The 13,753-nt window shown below is 38.8% G+C and overlaps 1 protein-coding gene across 11 annotated transcripts in view; it reads right to left on the bottom strand.

Annotated features, from left to right (window-relative positions):
- KIF23 (kinesin family member 23) overlaps positions 1–13,753 on the bottom strand; it is a 34,225-nt gene that overhangs the window by 18,007 nt on the left and 2,465 nt on the right. For 6 of the 11 annotated variants that reach the window (XM_001174899.8, XM_054667023.2, XM_016928435.4 and 3 more), the window contains exons 3-10: positions 12,941–13,069; positions 8,695–8,800; positions 8,319–8,455; positions 7,991–8,100; positions 7,093–7,263; positions 4,239–4,351; positions 3,964–4,085; positions 1,228–1,330 (exon numbers count right to left, since the gene is read on the bottom strand). In XM_001174899.8, coding sequence (XP_001174899.5) covers positions 1,228–1,330; positions 3,964–4,085; positions 4,239–4,351; positions 7,093–7,263; positions 7,991–8,100; positions 8,319–8,455; positions 8,695–8,800; positions 12,941–13,069 — 991 coding nt within the window. Of the gene's footprint in view, positions 1–1,227; positions 1,331–3,963; positions 4,086–4,238; positions 4,352–5,097; positions 5,140–7,092; positions 7,264–7,990; positions 8,101–8,318; positions 8,456–8,694; positions 8,801–12,940; positions 13,070–13,753 lie in introns of all 11 variants that reach the window. The other 5 variants (XM_009429439.5, XM_009429441.5, XM_009429440.5 and 2 more) reach the window with 1 other exon arrangement.

Here is a 13,753-nt window from a genome sequence, read left to right as displayed (position 1 = left end):
CTCCAGCAGAGAGAATTAATAGGAATTAATTTGTGTTTAATTCCTGGCACATAGTAGGTACTCAATACATGTTTATTAACATAAAACACAACATGCAAGGTGACAGAAAACCCAATTACACTGATTGATCACACTGCATACATCTATCAAAATATAACATATACCCAAAAAGTATGTACAACTATGATATATTAATTTTTAAAAAACTACAAAAAGGTAACAGGACATAACATGCATGAATTTTAAAAAACACATATACAGATTGGCTATATATATATTTAAAGCCTTCAATTGGCTTGTGTTCAGAATTTTCTCATCTCTAGAAGCCAATTTTTACCACTAATAAGTATTGAAATAACATTTCAAGGACCCAATTCTGACCTACAACACTAAAAATAGAGTCCTTTTTTGTTGTTGTTGTTGTTTTTGAGACAGGTTCTCTGTTGCCCAGGCTGGAGTACAGTGGTGAGATCAGGGATCGCTGCAGTCTTGACCTCCAGGGCTCAAGCAATTCTCCCACCTCAGCCTCCAAGTAGCTTGGAACTATAGACGTACCACGCCCAGCTAATTTTTTGTATTTTTTGTAGAGATGGGGTTTCATCATGTTGCCAAGGCTGGTCTTGAACTCCTGGGCTCAAGTGATCCACATGCCTTGGCCTCCCAAATTGCCAGGATTACAGGTGTGAGCCACCGCACCCAGACTACTTGAATACAACTTTCCTCATTCTTAAAGAAATCAGTGTATTGTAATAGATTGATACCAAACCAGCCTATCTATAAACTTAGCCTCTAAATTATCTAATGGAGGACAATTGTGCTTAAACCACCCATCGAGGCCGGTTACAGTGGCTCATTCCTGTAATCCCAAGACTTTGGGGCGGCCAAGGTGAGAGATTACTAGAGCCCAGGAATTTGAGACCAGCCTGGGCAACATAAGGAGACCCCACCTCTACAAAAAATTTTTTAAAATTAGACAGGTATGGTGGTGCATACCTGTAGTCCCATCTACTCAGAAGGCTACAATGGGAGAATCAATTGAGCCCAGGAGTTTGAGGCTGCAATGAGCCATGATCACACCACTGCATTCCATCCTGGGTAACAGAGTAAGACCGTCTCAATAAAATAAAAATTAAAAAACAAAGAACCACCCATTGATAAGTAGATAATAAACTGGCATTTCAAGTTTCTGAAAGTTGTAGCAATAAATAAATACCATGCTTTACTCACCAGCTTCACGTAATCTGTTCCCTTCTGCTCTGGTCCGGTTAGTTCTTTCACTTCCAGCAAGATCTACCAAGGACAACTGACTTATAGTGATTTGTTCTTTTTCCTAAAAAGATCACAAAGCCAATAACTTAAAATGGGTTATAACTGGTTTACAATGTTCTTTAAATAGATTCATATCAACAAGCTAAGTCTTAATGAACATTTGCACAGTACAAAATGCACAGGACAGGCAAAGGATACCTATTTTAGGGGAGAGTTTGCTAAAAGAGTATGATAAATATACTCATGACATTAATGATTACTTGTCAATTGGCTGGTCTTCCTTCTGCATCAGACAGTGAGCCCCCTGAGAGCAGGGACTCTGTCTTTTACTACCTTATCACCAGCATGCTGCACAGTGCCTACCACTGAGTAGGAACTCAGCAGATATTTGCTGAATAAGAGTCTAGAACAGGATTATCCTAAATTCTTCTATAATCAGATATTTAATAATCTTATAATTTCATAATGCTATAAATAATTCTTTTTTTTTTGGGAGACAGAGTCTCGCTCTACCTCCCGGCTGGATTGCAGTGGCGCCATCTCTGCTCACTACAACCTCCCCCTCCTGGGTTCAAGCGGTTCTCTTGCCTCAGCCTTCCGAGTAACTGGGATTACAGGCGTGTGCCACCATGCCCAGCTCATTTTTTTTGTATTTTTGGTAGAGACAGGGTTTCACCATGTGGACCAGGCTGGTCTCGAACTCCTGACCTCAGTTGATCCGCCCGCCTTAGCCTCCCAAAGTGCTTGGGATTACAGGGGTGAGCCACCACGCCCAGCAGATAATTCTTATAAAAAGAAGTGAAAGTCAAGTGGTACCGAACTAATGCTGTAATATTAGATGTGATTCAATGGAAATCAGGTGCATATGGAAGGCTGACTTATAACCATTTTTTTTTTTTAGACAGAGTCTCACTCTGTCGCCAGGCTGGAGTGCAGTGGCGCGATCTTGGCTTACTACAACCTCCACCTCCCTGGTTCAAACAATTCTCCTGCCTCAGTCCCAAGTAGCTGGGACTACAGGCATGCGCCACTATGCCCTGCTAATTTTTGTATTTTTAGTAGAGACGGGGTTTCGCCATGTTGGCCCGGATGGTCTCAATCTCCTGACCTCATGATCCACCCGTCTTGGCCTCCCAAAGTGCTGGGATTACAGGCGTGAGTCACCGCGCCTGGCCCTTATAACTATTTTCTAGCTAACGGTTATTGAGTGCTGACTATAAGCTAAGCACTGGACTAAGAACTTTACACGCATTACCTCCTTTAATTCTCACAACCTTATAAGGAGGTTTTATTATAGCTAGTCGGTAAATAAATAGAAATGAGCATTCAAATCCTGGAGGTCTTCAATACCACTCCTGCCACTTATAAACCTTCATAATGCCGCAATTTCATGATACAGTTTGAATAAAATTACACTTTAATGGATTACAGTTATTAGATTATGTATACTCACACTCAAATGCTGTTACTAATTGACACAAGCCTTGTACTGTGGCAGGCCAGGCAGTAAATAGTGATCTGCATATGGGGGACCCTACTAGCCTATCGACCAAGAGATGAACAACTTATAACACTAGCCACTTCCTAAACTATACCTACCCTGAAAAATGAATTACTGACATTTTAAAACCACTAACTGAATTTCCACTTACAGAATGAGTCGCCAGAGAGAAAAAATCACAGTCTTATTTTATCACTTCTACCAAAGGGATTTTTAAAGATTTGCAAACTTTTTTCACAGCAAAATTCAGGCTCTAAGATTCGATATCCAGCTTCCCAAAACTATAATAATGGGGAAAAAAAAGTTTTAATGTCATCGCCTACATACAGAGTCATCCCTTGGTGTCCTCAAGGGATTAGTTGTAGGATCTCCTATGGATACTAAATTTCACAGATACCAAATTCCATGGATGCTCAAATCTCGTGTATAAAATGGTGTAGTATTTTCATATGACCTATGCACATCCTCCCATACACTTTTTAAAATTCTATTTTTTTATTTTTTTATTTTTTAGCCTTATTTTATTTTTTTGCAAAGACAAGAGTCTTGTTTTGTTGTCCAGGCTGGTCTCAAACTCCTGGCCTCAAGTGATCCTCCTGCCTTGGCTTCCCAAAGCACTGGGATTACAGGCATGAGCCACGCACGCACCCAGCCCTCCTGTATATTTTAAATCATATTTAGAGTACTTATAATATCTAATACAATGTAAACACTATGTAACAAGTTGTTATACTGTATTGTTTAAGGAATAATGACCAAAAAAAGTCTGTACATGGTCAGCACAAATGCAGCATTTTATTTTCGAATATTTTCAATCCACAGTTGGTTGAATCTATAGATGTAGAACTCACAGATACAGAGAACCAACTGTATATTTATTCTAGAGCAATCTTCATTGCAATAAAACCTCTCTAATTTAACTTTTTTTTTTGAGACAGGGTCTCACTCTGTCACCCAGGCTGGACTACAGTGGCGCGATCTCAGTTCACTGTACCTCTGCCTCCCAGGTTCAAGCGATCCTCCTGCCTCAGCCACACAAGTAGCTGGGATTACAGGAGTGGTGCATCACCATGCCTGGCTGATTTTTCCAATTTTACTAGAGATGGGTTTTTGCCATGTTGGCTGGATTACTCTAATTCCAAAAATTAAGGATAGAGTTAGAACCAGAAAAACTCCACATACTACAACTTTACCTGTAAGACATTGTCTCCATCTGCATCCAAGGGAGCCTGAACTAATTTAATGTTGAACACGCTATGGGAACGGCTGGACTCACGATTCAAATGGGTATTAGCAATACGTCTCTTTTTCTGGCCTAGGACAACAGAGAAATCATTTGTCAAACCTGAACTCAGTCATTTCATTATACATGCTTTCTAATAAGTCAAAAAAAATTGCCATCAAACTTAGTAGCAACTCTAGGTGATATTCATCATTCTGTATTTTTCTAGTTCTAGGTGTTTCTAACCTCTCCAGAAAACTTCAAAAGCCTCCTCAGTAGATTTCACTTCAACTTCTGTACATCCTGCAACATACATGTTATGGTTCTTATCTTCACGAAGCAATTTAGATTGTGGAGGTCTATGGGAAAGAAAAAAAAGATTAGTCTCCTAAATTATGAGATGCTGGTATCTTCATTTAAGACTAGGACTAAAACGCCAAGTGACATGACATGTTATTCTTCTAATGAAAATTATATATATTTTATAATATATATATAATGTATAATACTCCAGAGAAATATTAAACTTAGATAAGATTGTAAAGCTAAATAGTCAAGATTAGTTACGTAACAAGATAACAGAAACCAATTTTGTTTTAAAAGCTTTGCTCTAATTTGCTCTAAGAAAGCACATGAAACAATACACTAAACAATTTAGAGACCAAAGTAGTATTACAGCAACATCACATGCACAGGTTAAGCATCAAAATCTAGTATTTTCCTAATTTGAAAAGACTAGCAGATAGAACCAGTTCTGACCTCCTCAGCAACAGCAGAAAACAAATTCAGAAAGAGTTTGGTATATACCAGGAGTGGCAATCCTTTCAAAGTGGCTTATGAAGTTTTAGTCTGTATGACAAGATGAAGGGTGGGTATGAGAGCTACCTGTTTGGTCTTAAGTCTTGTGAATGGTGAGGGTAGAGACATTTACCAGCCACCATCACTGATAGTCAATAGCAGATTTTTCAGGAAGCAAGGAGGGCTTAGAGACAGCAGCCAGCCCAGTGACAATGGAAAATAACCTACATGCAAACATGCCACAGAATGCCAACCATAGTATAACTGCACCCTTCTCCTTAAGAACAGAGCCAACACCATCACATACACAAAATCTGTGTTCCTCATGGGTGTGCTGCAACTGTTCCACCTACCAAAGGAATAAGGTAGAAGTTACTGTTTCTACAGCAGCCATCTCACACCAACATGTTCAGTCCAGACTATGTGACAATCACAATGAGTCATATCTTAAAAACCCTCCACTTGTAATAGTTTTTCATTGTATTAAAAGTACTAAAAGTTAACTAGCTTAAAAAAGCAGGTCTAACACCAACCTAACAAATTAAATCTGAATTCAGGGCCAAACAAGCACCCTTGTATGTTCATTTAAGGAGTTACCCAGAAAGGTTACAAAGCACACAAGGTACTTTTGTCAATCTTCTTTTGTATAACTAAATAAAGCCAAGATATGATCCTTTGAAAATAATCTCATTTAGAACAAACCAAACAAAAAGTTGGCACATGGGCATACATGAAAATGGGTATACTCAAGATTAGAGTCAAGACAGTTGACACTTTAAAACAAATGGGAAAGTAATTAGTTTGATATAAAAAGTGATTGTCAGGCCAGGCATGGTGGCTCACACTTGTAATCCCAGCACTTTGGGAGGCCAAGGTGGGAGGACTGCTTGAGGCCAGGAGTTCGAGACCACCCTAGGCAACCTAGTGAGACCCCTATCACTCCTATCTCTACAAGAAATTAGAAAATTAGCCAGGCATGGTGGCTTGTGCTTGTAGTTCCAGCTACTTAGGAGGCTAAGGCGGGAGGATCACCTGAACCCAGGAGGTTGGCTGCAGTGAGCTGACATGGCAGAGCAAGACCCTGTCTCAAAAAAAAAATAAAAAGTAACTGTCTCACAAGGTTTTAACTCTTCCATGTATTGCTCCACAACCTAACCCAAGTATTTTTACTATTACCAACATTCCAAGGGTAAATATAGATAGGTCACTCCAGAAATAAGTCCCTTTGTAAAGTTCTCACTTGAAGAAATGTTAAACAGAGCCAAAGAGTCTTCCTTGGCATAAACTCTTAGTATTAAGAGTGTTAATATTTTTACATTTAGCTTACTTAGCCATATTGTAATTGTTTTCCCAATAAACGTGATGAAAATTCAAGGACTCTGGTGAAGATAACTGTATCAAAATGTGACTCACTAAGAACCACAGAAATGCTTGTATCAAGTATGGCCTCAACCAGAGTCCATAAATTCTTCATGTAATTAAAAGTGGATATACTGGTATGTATTCTCAGTCTAATGATTTTCTAAATCCAGCTGTTTCTCCAATAATGTTCCCTTAGATATACAAAGTTAAATATAAGCCACAGGTCTTCGTATTATTTATGTCCTGAGAGGCCCTAATAAAGACAGCATTAAAGACAAGCCTTTAGCTGAAAAACAAAACCATCAACTCAGGAACAAGATACTAATATTAAACATAAGATCCCAGGGTCAACTCTGGCACAAATGCAGATTTATCATTTGTGATGCCAAGTGGTAACCAGTCTTACATCTCAGAAAGGCAAGACCCAAGGAAATCTAGGAAGTAGTATTTCAACTCTGATGGAATTACAGTGCAGATATCATACCATATTAATGAATGATAGAAGATATGTAAGTATTACTTGTATAGATAACAGCTTTAGGCTCCAGTCTGTAGAAATCACCAGGACACGGGTGGTTAAAGAGCCTACAAAACTCCTTTTACTGTCTCAGGTTCTTGAAACGTTCTTAATTATATAATTAAGATCCTTCTCAAAACATAGCCCAGGGCCCAGAGTTTTCAAAAGTAATCTCCAAGATGAATATTTGGGTCCCTCTTCTCCTTAGATGCTTTAACCCACTAGTTCCCTAATACAGGTACATATCTAGTTAATAATAAACATACTCAAACACAAAACCACGTGATATACAAATTATATCATTTCATTCTGAAAACAAATGCAAGCATTATTCTCATTCATAACTGAAGAAACTAAAACTCCTTGAGGCAAAGTAACTTCCCCAACATTAACAGCTAAGAAGGGGCTCTCTTTATTACTTACTTGGGTTTTATGGGATCAAACGGCACCTCTTCCAATAGATCATATATGTAATTATTATATATTTCAATATAAGAGACAAATACACCATAGACACTATCTTCATCAACCTCTTCTGCTTTGCAGAATTCTTGTACAGTTATCATATCTGCAAACTCTGGATCTACTTGTCGTCTAAAAAAAAAAAAGTTCAATTGCATACGTTATAAGTCCATTTTAAAAGTAAATGATCCCAGCCGGGCATGGTGGCTCACAGCTATAATCCCAGCACTTTGGGAGGCCGAGGCAGGCGGATCACCTGAGATCAGGAACTCAAGACCAGCCTGGCCAACATGGTGAAACCCCGTCTCTACTAAAAATACAAATTAGCCAGGCATGGTGGTGTGTGCCTGTAATCCCAGCTACTAGCGGGGCTGAGGCAGGAGGATCGTTTGAACCTGGAAGGCAGAGGTTGCAGTGAGCCAAGATCATGCCACTGCACTCCACCCTGGGCAGCAGAGTGAGATTCTGTCTCAAAAAAAAAAAAAAAAAAGTAAATGATCCCAAGGGGAAACTAACAGATACAATAAATATCTGCAATTACAAGCAGAAATGCACAAAGCAGCTTTATTCATACTCATGGTTTGCCAACAGTATTCCCACGTCCTCCCGAACACACAACAATGGCTTTTATACCCTCTCCCCATCCAGAGTGGCACCCTCTTAAAACAGTGATTGAAACAAAATGTGCTCAAAGCCAAAGAGAAAACATCTGAGCAAAGAACTTAAGAACATTCCTTAACTTTAATCTCACAAAAGTCAACTTCTCTATTTAATGTTCACCATTCCTCATGTCTGGGCAAACCACAGGAAAGAATCCTGTGCCCCTAGGCCAGTGCTGCAGACAAATATAATTACTTACTTGCTAGAAGAGGTCTTTGGATTGGGCATAGCTTCTCTTTTCTGACGTTCTAATAAGGCATCAACCTCACACTGTATATCCATACTATTCCTATCATTAGATTTGAAAACCTGAAGTGGGGGCAAAAAAAAAAAAAAAAAAAAAAAAAAAAAAAAAATCACACCACGTTTTTTAGAATTTAACTTAAATAGTAAGAAATATGTTTAAAAACTAAGGAACAGTTAAGGTTTCAAAATGAATCCAGTGCTTTGGTTCTTCTTTACTACTACTGTATCCATAGGTGTCTTAGTCCAGTAAGATAGTCACAACACAAAAGAATCATACTTACATATCGTTTAGCTTGAAATGACCCTATACTGTTAAAGATCATGTCCAAACAACGAGGAAGCAGCCCTCCTTCCCCTGGAGAACCAGTCATTGTGTGAGTTTTTCCACTTCCCGTCACACCATATGTAAAAAGAAGACCTACAGTGTAGCAAGTCACAATGAGTTATATCTTAGAAGTTCTCCACTTAGAGTATTTCTTCACTGCATTAGAAAACACTAACAATTAGCCAGCTCAAAAAAGGCAAGTTTAGCACCACCCTAACAAATTAAATATGGATTCAACACCAAACATAAATCAAATATATAAATATCAAAAAAGTTTTATCAGAAGAGGAGAAAAAGGAAAATCTAACAAAACTCCAAGAGTCATATCATACCATTTTTGCCATGAATGAGGTCATTGACCAAGGGATTAGCCACAACATCAAAGAGTTCCTTCTGGGTGGTGTGAGTGCCAAATACTTGTTTAAATGAATACTGAGTCTGTGGAGAGAGAAAAAATGCACTAAATAGAATTCCACTATTATCTAGGCTAAAAATACATCTCCTTAAACTTAAGGTGTTTATGACATTTAAGATCTAAGCATGCAAAGAAAAAATATAAATGGTCTTTTTACAGTTGGAACCCTTAGTTATTTAGTTACTAAAAAGTCATGACATACCTATATTATACCAATTATAAACTGGTAAACGTTTTCAGTCACAACTACTAAAGAAAATGTAGAAAACTTTTTTTTTGAGACAGAGTTTTGCTCTTGTTGCCCAGGCTGGAGTGCAATGACACAATCTCGGCTCACTGCAACCTCTGCCTCCTGGGTTCAAGCGATTCCCCTGCCTCAGCCTCCCAAGTAGCTGGAATTACAGGCACGTGCCACCACACCCGGCTAATTTTTATATTTTTAGTAGAGACGGGTTTCACCACGTTAGGCTGGTGTCAAACTCCTGATCTTAGGTGATCCACCCACCTCAGCCTTCCAAAGTGCTGGGATTACAGGCGTGAGCCACCACACCCGGCCAAAAATGTAGAAAAGTCTTAAGTCTACTAATGCTTCTAATCTAAGGCTGATTTTGTTTTAATTAAGTGACAGAGATCAAAAGGTATTGTAACGATTCATAGTCACAGATTTGTGGAAATCTACAAGCATTATGTCATACACAACTTTACTGTTTCCTAGGTTTTCTTTATAAAGGTGTCATTTAAAATAGCAAAGCATGGGCATAGTGGCTCACACTTATAATCCCAGCACTTTGGAAGGCTGAGGCAGGAGGATCACTTGAGGCCATGAGTTAAGAGACCAGCCTGGGCAAGCTCATCTAATAAAAAATTTTAAAAGTAAAAACAACAAAAAAACCCCACCAAAAAACAGTGAGCTGTGGTCACACCATTGCACGCCAGCCTGGGCAACAGAGTGAGACCCTGTCTCAAAAAAGAAAAAGAAAAAAGACATATAAAATAAAATGGCATAGCAGCATAATACCACGTTTTGATGTACTATAGTTTAAAACCAGAAGTAAACTGTAAATATTATCTCATCTCTGAGTTCTTACATGAAATACATTTTAAATAAATTGTGACCTTTAAGAAAGCAAGAATACTTCAATTATCAAGGCTCTCTAAATACAATTAATAAAATATCCTGTAAAAAACAGCTTTAGAGTTCAAAAAGAACAAAGAATCTTGGAACTGAAAGGATACACATAGGCTAATACTGAGAAGATAGATGACCTCACAGTCCTCATGAATGACTCCCTCCTTTCAAGGTAAAGAAAACTGAGGCCCGAAGGTGAAACTTCTCTGAGCCCATGGAGTTAATTAGTATCAAAGCCATCATCAGTGCAATGTTTTTGTTTTCTTCTTTTTTTTTTTTGAAACAGAGTCTCACTCTGTCACCCAGGCTGGAGTGCAGTGGTAGGATCTCGGCTCACTGCAACCTCTGCCTCCTGGGTTCAAGCAATACTCCTGCCTCAGCCTCCCGAGTAGCTGTGATTACAGGCGCATGCCTCCACGCTGGGTAATTTTTGTATTTTTAGTAGTGATGGGGTTTCGCCATGTTGGCCAAGCTAGTCTCGAACTCCTGATCTCAAGTAATCCCTCTGCCTTGGCCTCCCAAAGTGCTGGGATTACACATGTAAACCATCATGCCCGGCAGCAATGCTCTTTTCATTATACAATGTTGCCTTCTGTCAGAAAGCAGTGACTATTTTTAATCCCCATCAAACCTTTTTATACCTACTCGATACCTACTCGATACCTATATTTATACATACTTGAAATTTACTTAAAGAAGTAAAACTCAGTAAATCAGTGTTTAAGTATATTATATCCTTAAAGACCTGCTCCTCCAAAAAACCCTCCCAGACCATTCATTCTTGCTGAAGCCATATTTACTATTTGATGAACAGAACATATAAGGTACATATTCCCTGGAAGTTTACATTATGGTAGAGGAAAGACAATAAACAAGTAAACAAATAGATTGTGGTTAAGTAATGTAAAGGAGGCATACAGAGTACAGACCAGGGGAGAGGGGTTGTGGGGTGCTGTTTCTGATTGGGTAGTCTATACAACCCGAGGAGGTGATATTTAAGCTGAAACCCAACGATGACCCATGCTAAGACCCAGAAAAAGAGAAGTCCAGGTTAAGGCAACAGCTAACAGCCAGGATTCTGCCTTATCCAAGAAACTCAAAGGATTGGATGAATACTAAAAGATGAATGAAGGTGGAGAGACAGATGGGAGACGGATGAAGCAGGATTTTGTCTGTTCAAACATTTTATTCTTTGAAAGGTTTTGAACAGGAAAATGAGATTTTATGTTTTAAAAGATCACTCTGTCTGCTCTGTAGAAATGGATTAGAGAAGATTCCAAGTGGAGGCAGTTGGGCTTTGGAAGTCTTGTCAATGATACCCAAAGCACACTCAGCAAACCAATGCCAGTCTGAGATTGGTTACCAGACTACTTAAATGTTTAGAAAGTTGTTTTTTGTTTGTTTGTTTCTTTGTTTGTTTGTTTTTTGAGATGGAGTTTCGCTCTTGTTGCCCAAGCTGGAGTGCAATGGCGCGATCTCGGCTCACTGCAACCTCCGCCTCCTGGGTTCAAGTGAGTCTCCTGTCTCAGGCTACTGAGTAGCTGGGATTACAGGCACACGTCATCATGCCCGGCTAATTTTTGTATTTTTAGTAGAGACAGGGTTTCATCATATTGGTCAGGCTGGTCTTGAACTCCTGACCTCAGGTGATCCACCCACCTTGGCCTCCCAAAGTGCTGAGACTGCAGGCATGAGCCACCATCTGGCACTGCTGAATTATCAGTATTTCAGCATGTATTCAATAGGCTCATCTCTATGAAGAGATTATGAACTAGTTCCCTATTGTCTAACTCACACGGGCAGTTCCATCAAGCACAAGTTGTACAAAAGTCTCAGCTGTGACGCATTAAAAATAAAAAAGCTACTCCTTCATTACAGTAGCTCTGGTCTCAGTGATTAATAATGGGGCTCAGACTAGGGTGGTGGCAGTGGAGATGGAAATGAAAGGACAGTTTCAAGACACATGTTGGAATATAACTGATAGGAGCTACTAACGAACTAGTTATAAGGAGAGGCAAGTAAAAGGTAGGTACCAGGTTTCTGGCTTGAGCAACTGGACACATGATAGTGCCGTTCCTTGAGAAGAAAACAAGGGAGGAAGTATTTAGAGAGGGAATAAGAAAAATCAAGAACTCCTTTTTGGGCATGTAAAATTTGAGATGCACATGTGACATCCAAGCAGAGATATCAAGTAAGTGGTTGAATGTTGAGAGCCAGAGAAAAGGTTTCAGCTGGAGATACAAGGAGAGCTGGAGGGGGAGACAGGAGAGTGCTGCTGACGAACAGGTTAAAATGAGGATGAAGAGGTATACATCAAATTTAGCAGCAAAGAGGCCACTGGTAGTCTTCTGAAGAGCAATTTCACAGGAATAGTAGGCACAAAAGAGTGAGTGACAGCTAGAAGTAGAAATGGTAGCCTGAATTAATCCTACTGCATTCCCACGGTCCCCTCATCTTTAGCACATCTTACTTTCTGTCTTATTTATATGAGAATTATTTGTTTACCATATATCTTAAGTTATAAACTTTCTAAAGGCAAGGAGTATGTCATGCTCATTTTTTTAAATCTCCTTCCACCCTCCAACTATTAGCTTAGCACATTTGCTAAACAATATTTTTGAGCTGCCTCAAAACTTTACTAAAAATAAAAACACTGCATAGGAGGTTGATGCAAGTAAACAATGTCTATTATTAAATGTTATTTTCATTTCCACACATCAAGTTGTATATATAAAACTGCCTAGCACAATCATGTATCATTCCACATTAAATCATCCCTAACACGTGCTCTAAGAAACAATAATACTCAGTGTAAGAAATTATCTGCTAAAAGCAATCCTCTAACTCCAGCATACCAAAGGTATGTCTGTGCATCCCAGAAGTCAAAAACACTTTAGATACAGTGGTTATAATGAAGTAAATAAGTCTTTTGAAAATGTGGGCTCACAAATGAACTTTGTTACATCTAAAAATGTAAAAGTCATTCAGGAAACAACATACTGAGTAAAAACAACTTGGTCCAAATCAGAATTACCTCCTTATAGTCTCCATTTCGGTTGAGTCTGTAGCCCTCAGGAGTATGAAGCTGAACAGTTGTATTATTGATCACTTCTATGCAACACTCTTGATCAGGAAAGCCCAGTGGGCGCACCCTACAGTATACCTGAAGAAATAGGAAGGTGCTTTAAGAAGAAAGTTTGACCTTTTGCCTGATTTTTCACTTAAGCTTCTCATTCATTCATTCATTCATTCAACATTCGGTCTCTCAATTTAAGAGCTCTGTATCTCCAAGGGCTATGAAAATTAAAATCTGCTACTTGAGATTGACAAATACAAGTATGTATTAGATATGAGAATACTTTAAATACACACAAAATTAAAATAAATTTTAATAAAAATCAAATTGCAGTGTATTCACTATTATATTGTACACAAATAAGTTATACTACTACTAATATCTCTAAAAGTCAACAACATATCACACAATGAGATTTTTAAAACTGTCAGAATTTCTTGGAAATGGATGTCAATTTAAAAACTTGTCAGCTTAACCCAACATTTAATATACAAAGACATTTTTATTTATTTATTTATTTATTTATTTAGAGACAGAGTTTCTCTCTTGTCACCCAGGCTGGAGTGCAATGGCATGATCTCAGCTCACTGCAACCTCCTGGGTTCAAGCAATTCTCCTGCCTCAGCCTCCCGAGTAGCTGGGATTATAGGCACCCACCACCACACCCAGCTAATTTTTGTATTTTTAGTAGAGACAGGGTTTCGCCATGTTGGCCAGGCTGGTCTCGAACTCCTGACCTCAGGTGATCCACCCGCCTCAGCCTCCCAAAGT

The sequence above is a fragment of the Pan troglodytes genome, chromosome 16 (assembly GCF_028858775.2).
Source record: "Pan troglodytes isolate AG18354 chromosome 16, NHGRI_mPanTro3-v2.0_pri, whole genome shotgun sequence".
Taxonomy (NCBI): Eukaryota; Metazoa; Chordata; class Mammalia; order Primates; family Hominidae; genus Pan; species Pan troglodytes.
The sequence above is the reverse complement of the archived record's forward strand: the minus strand, read 5'-3'. Positions and strand labels throughout refer to the sequence as shown.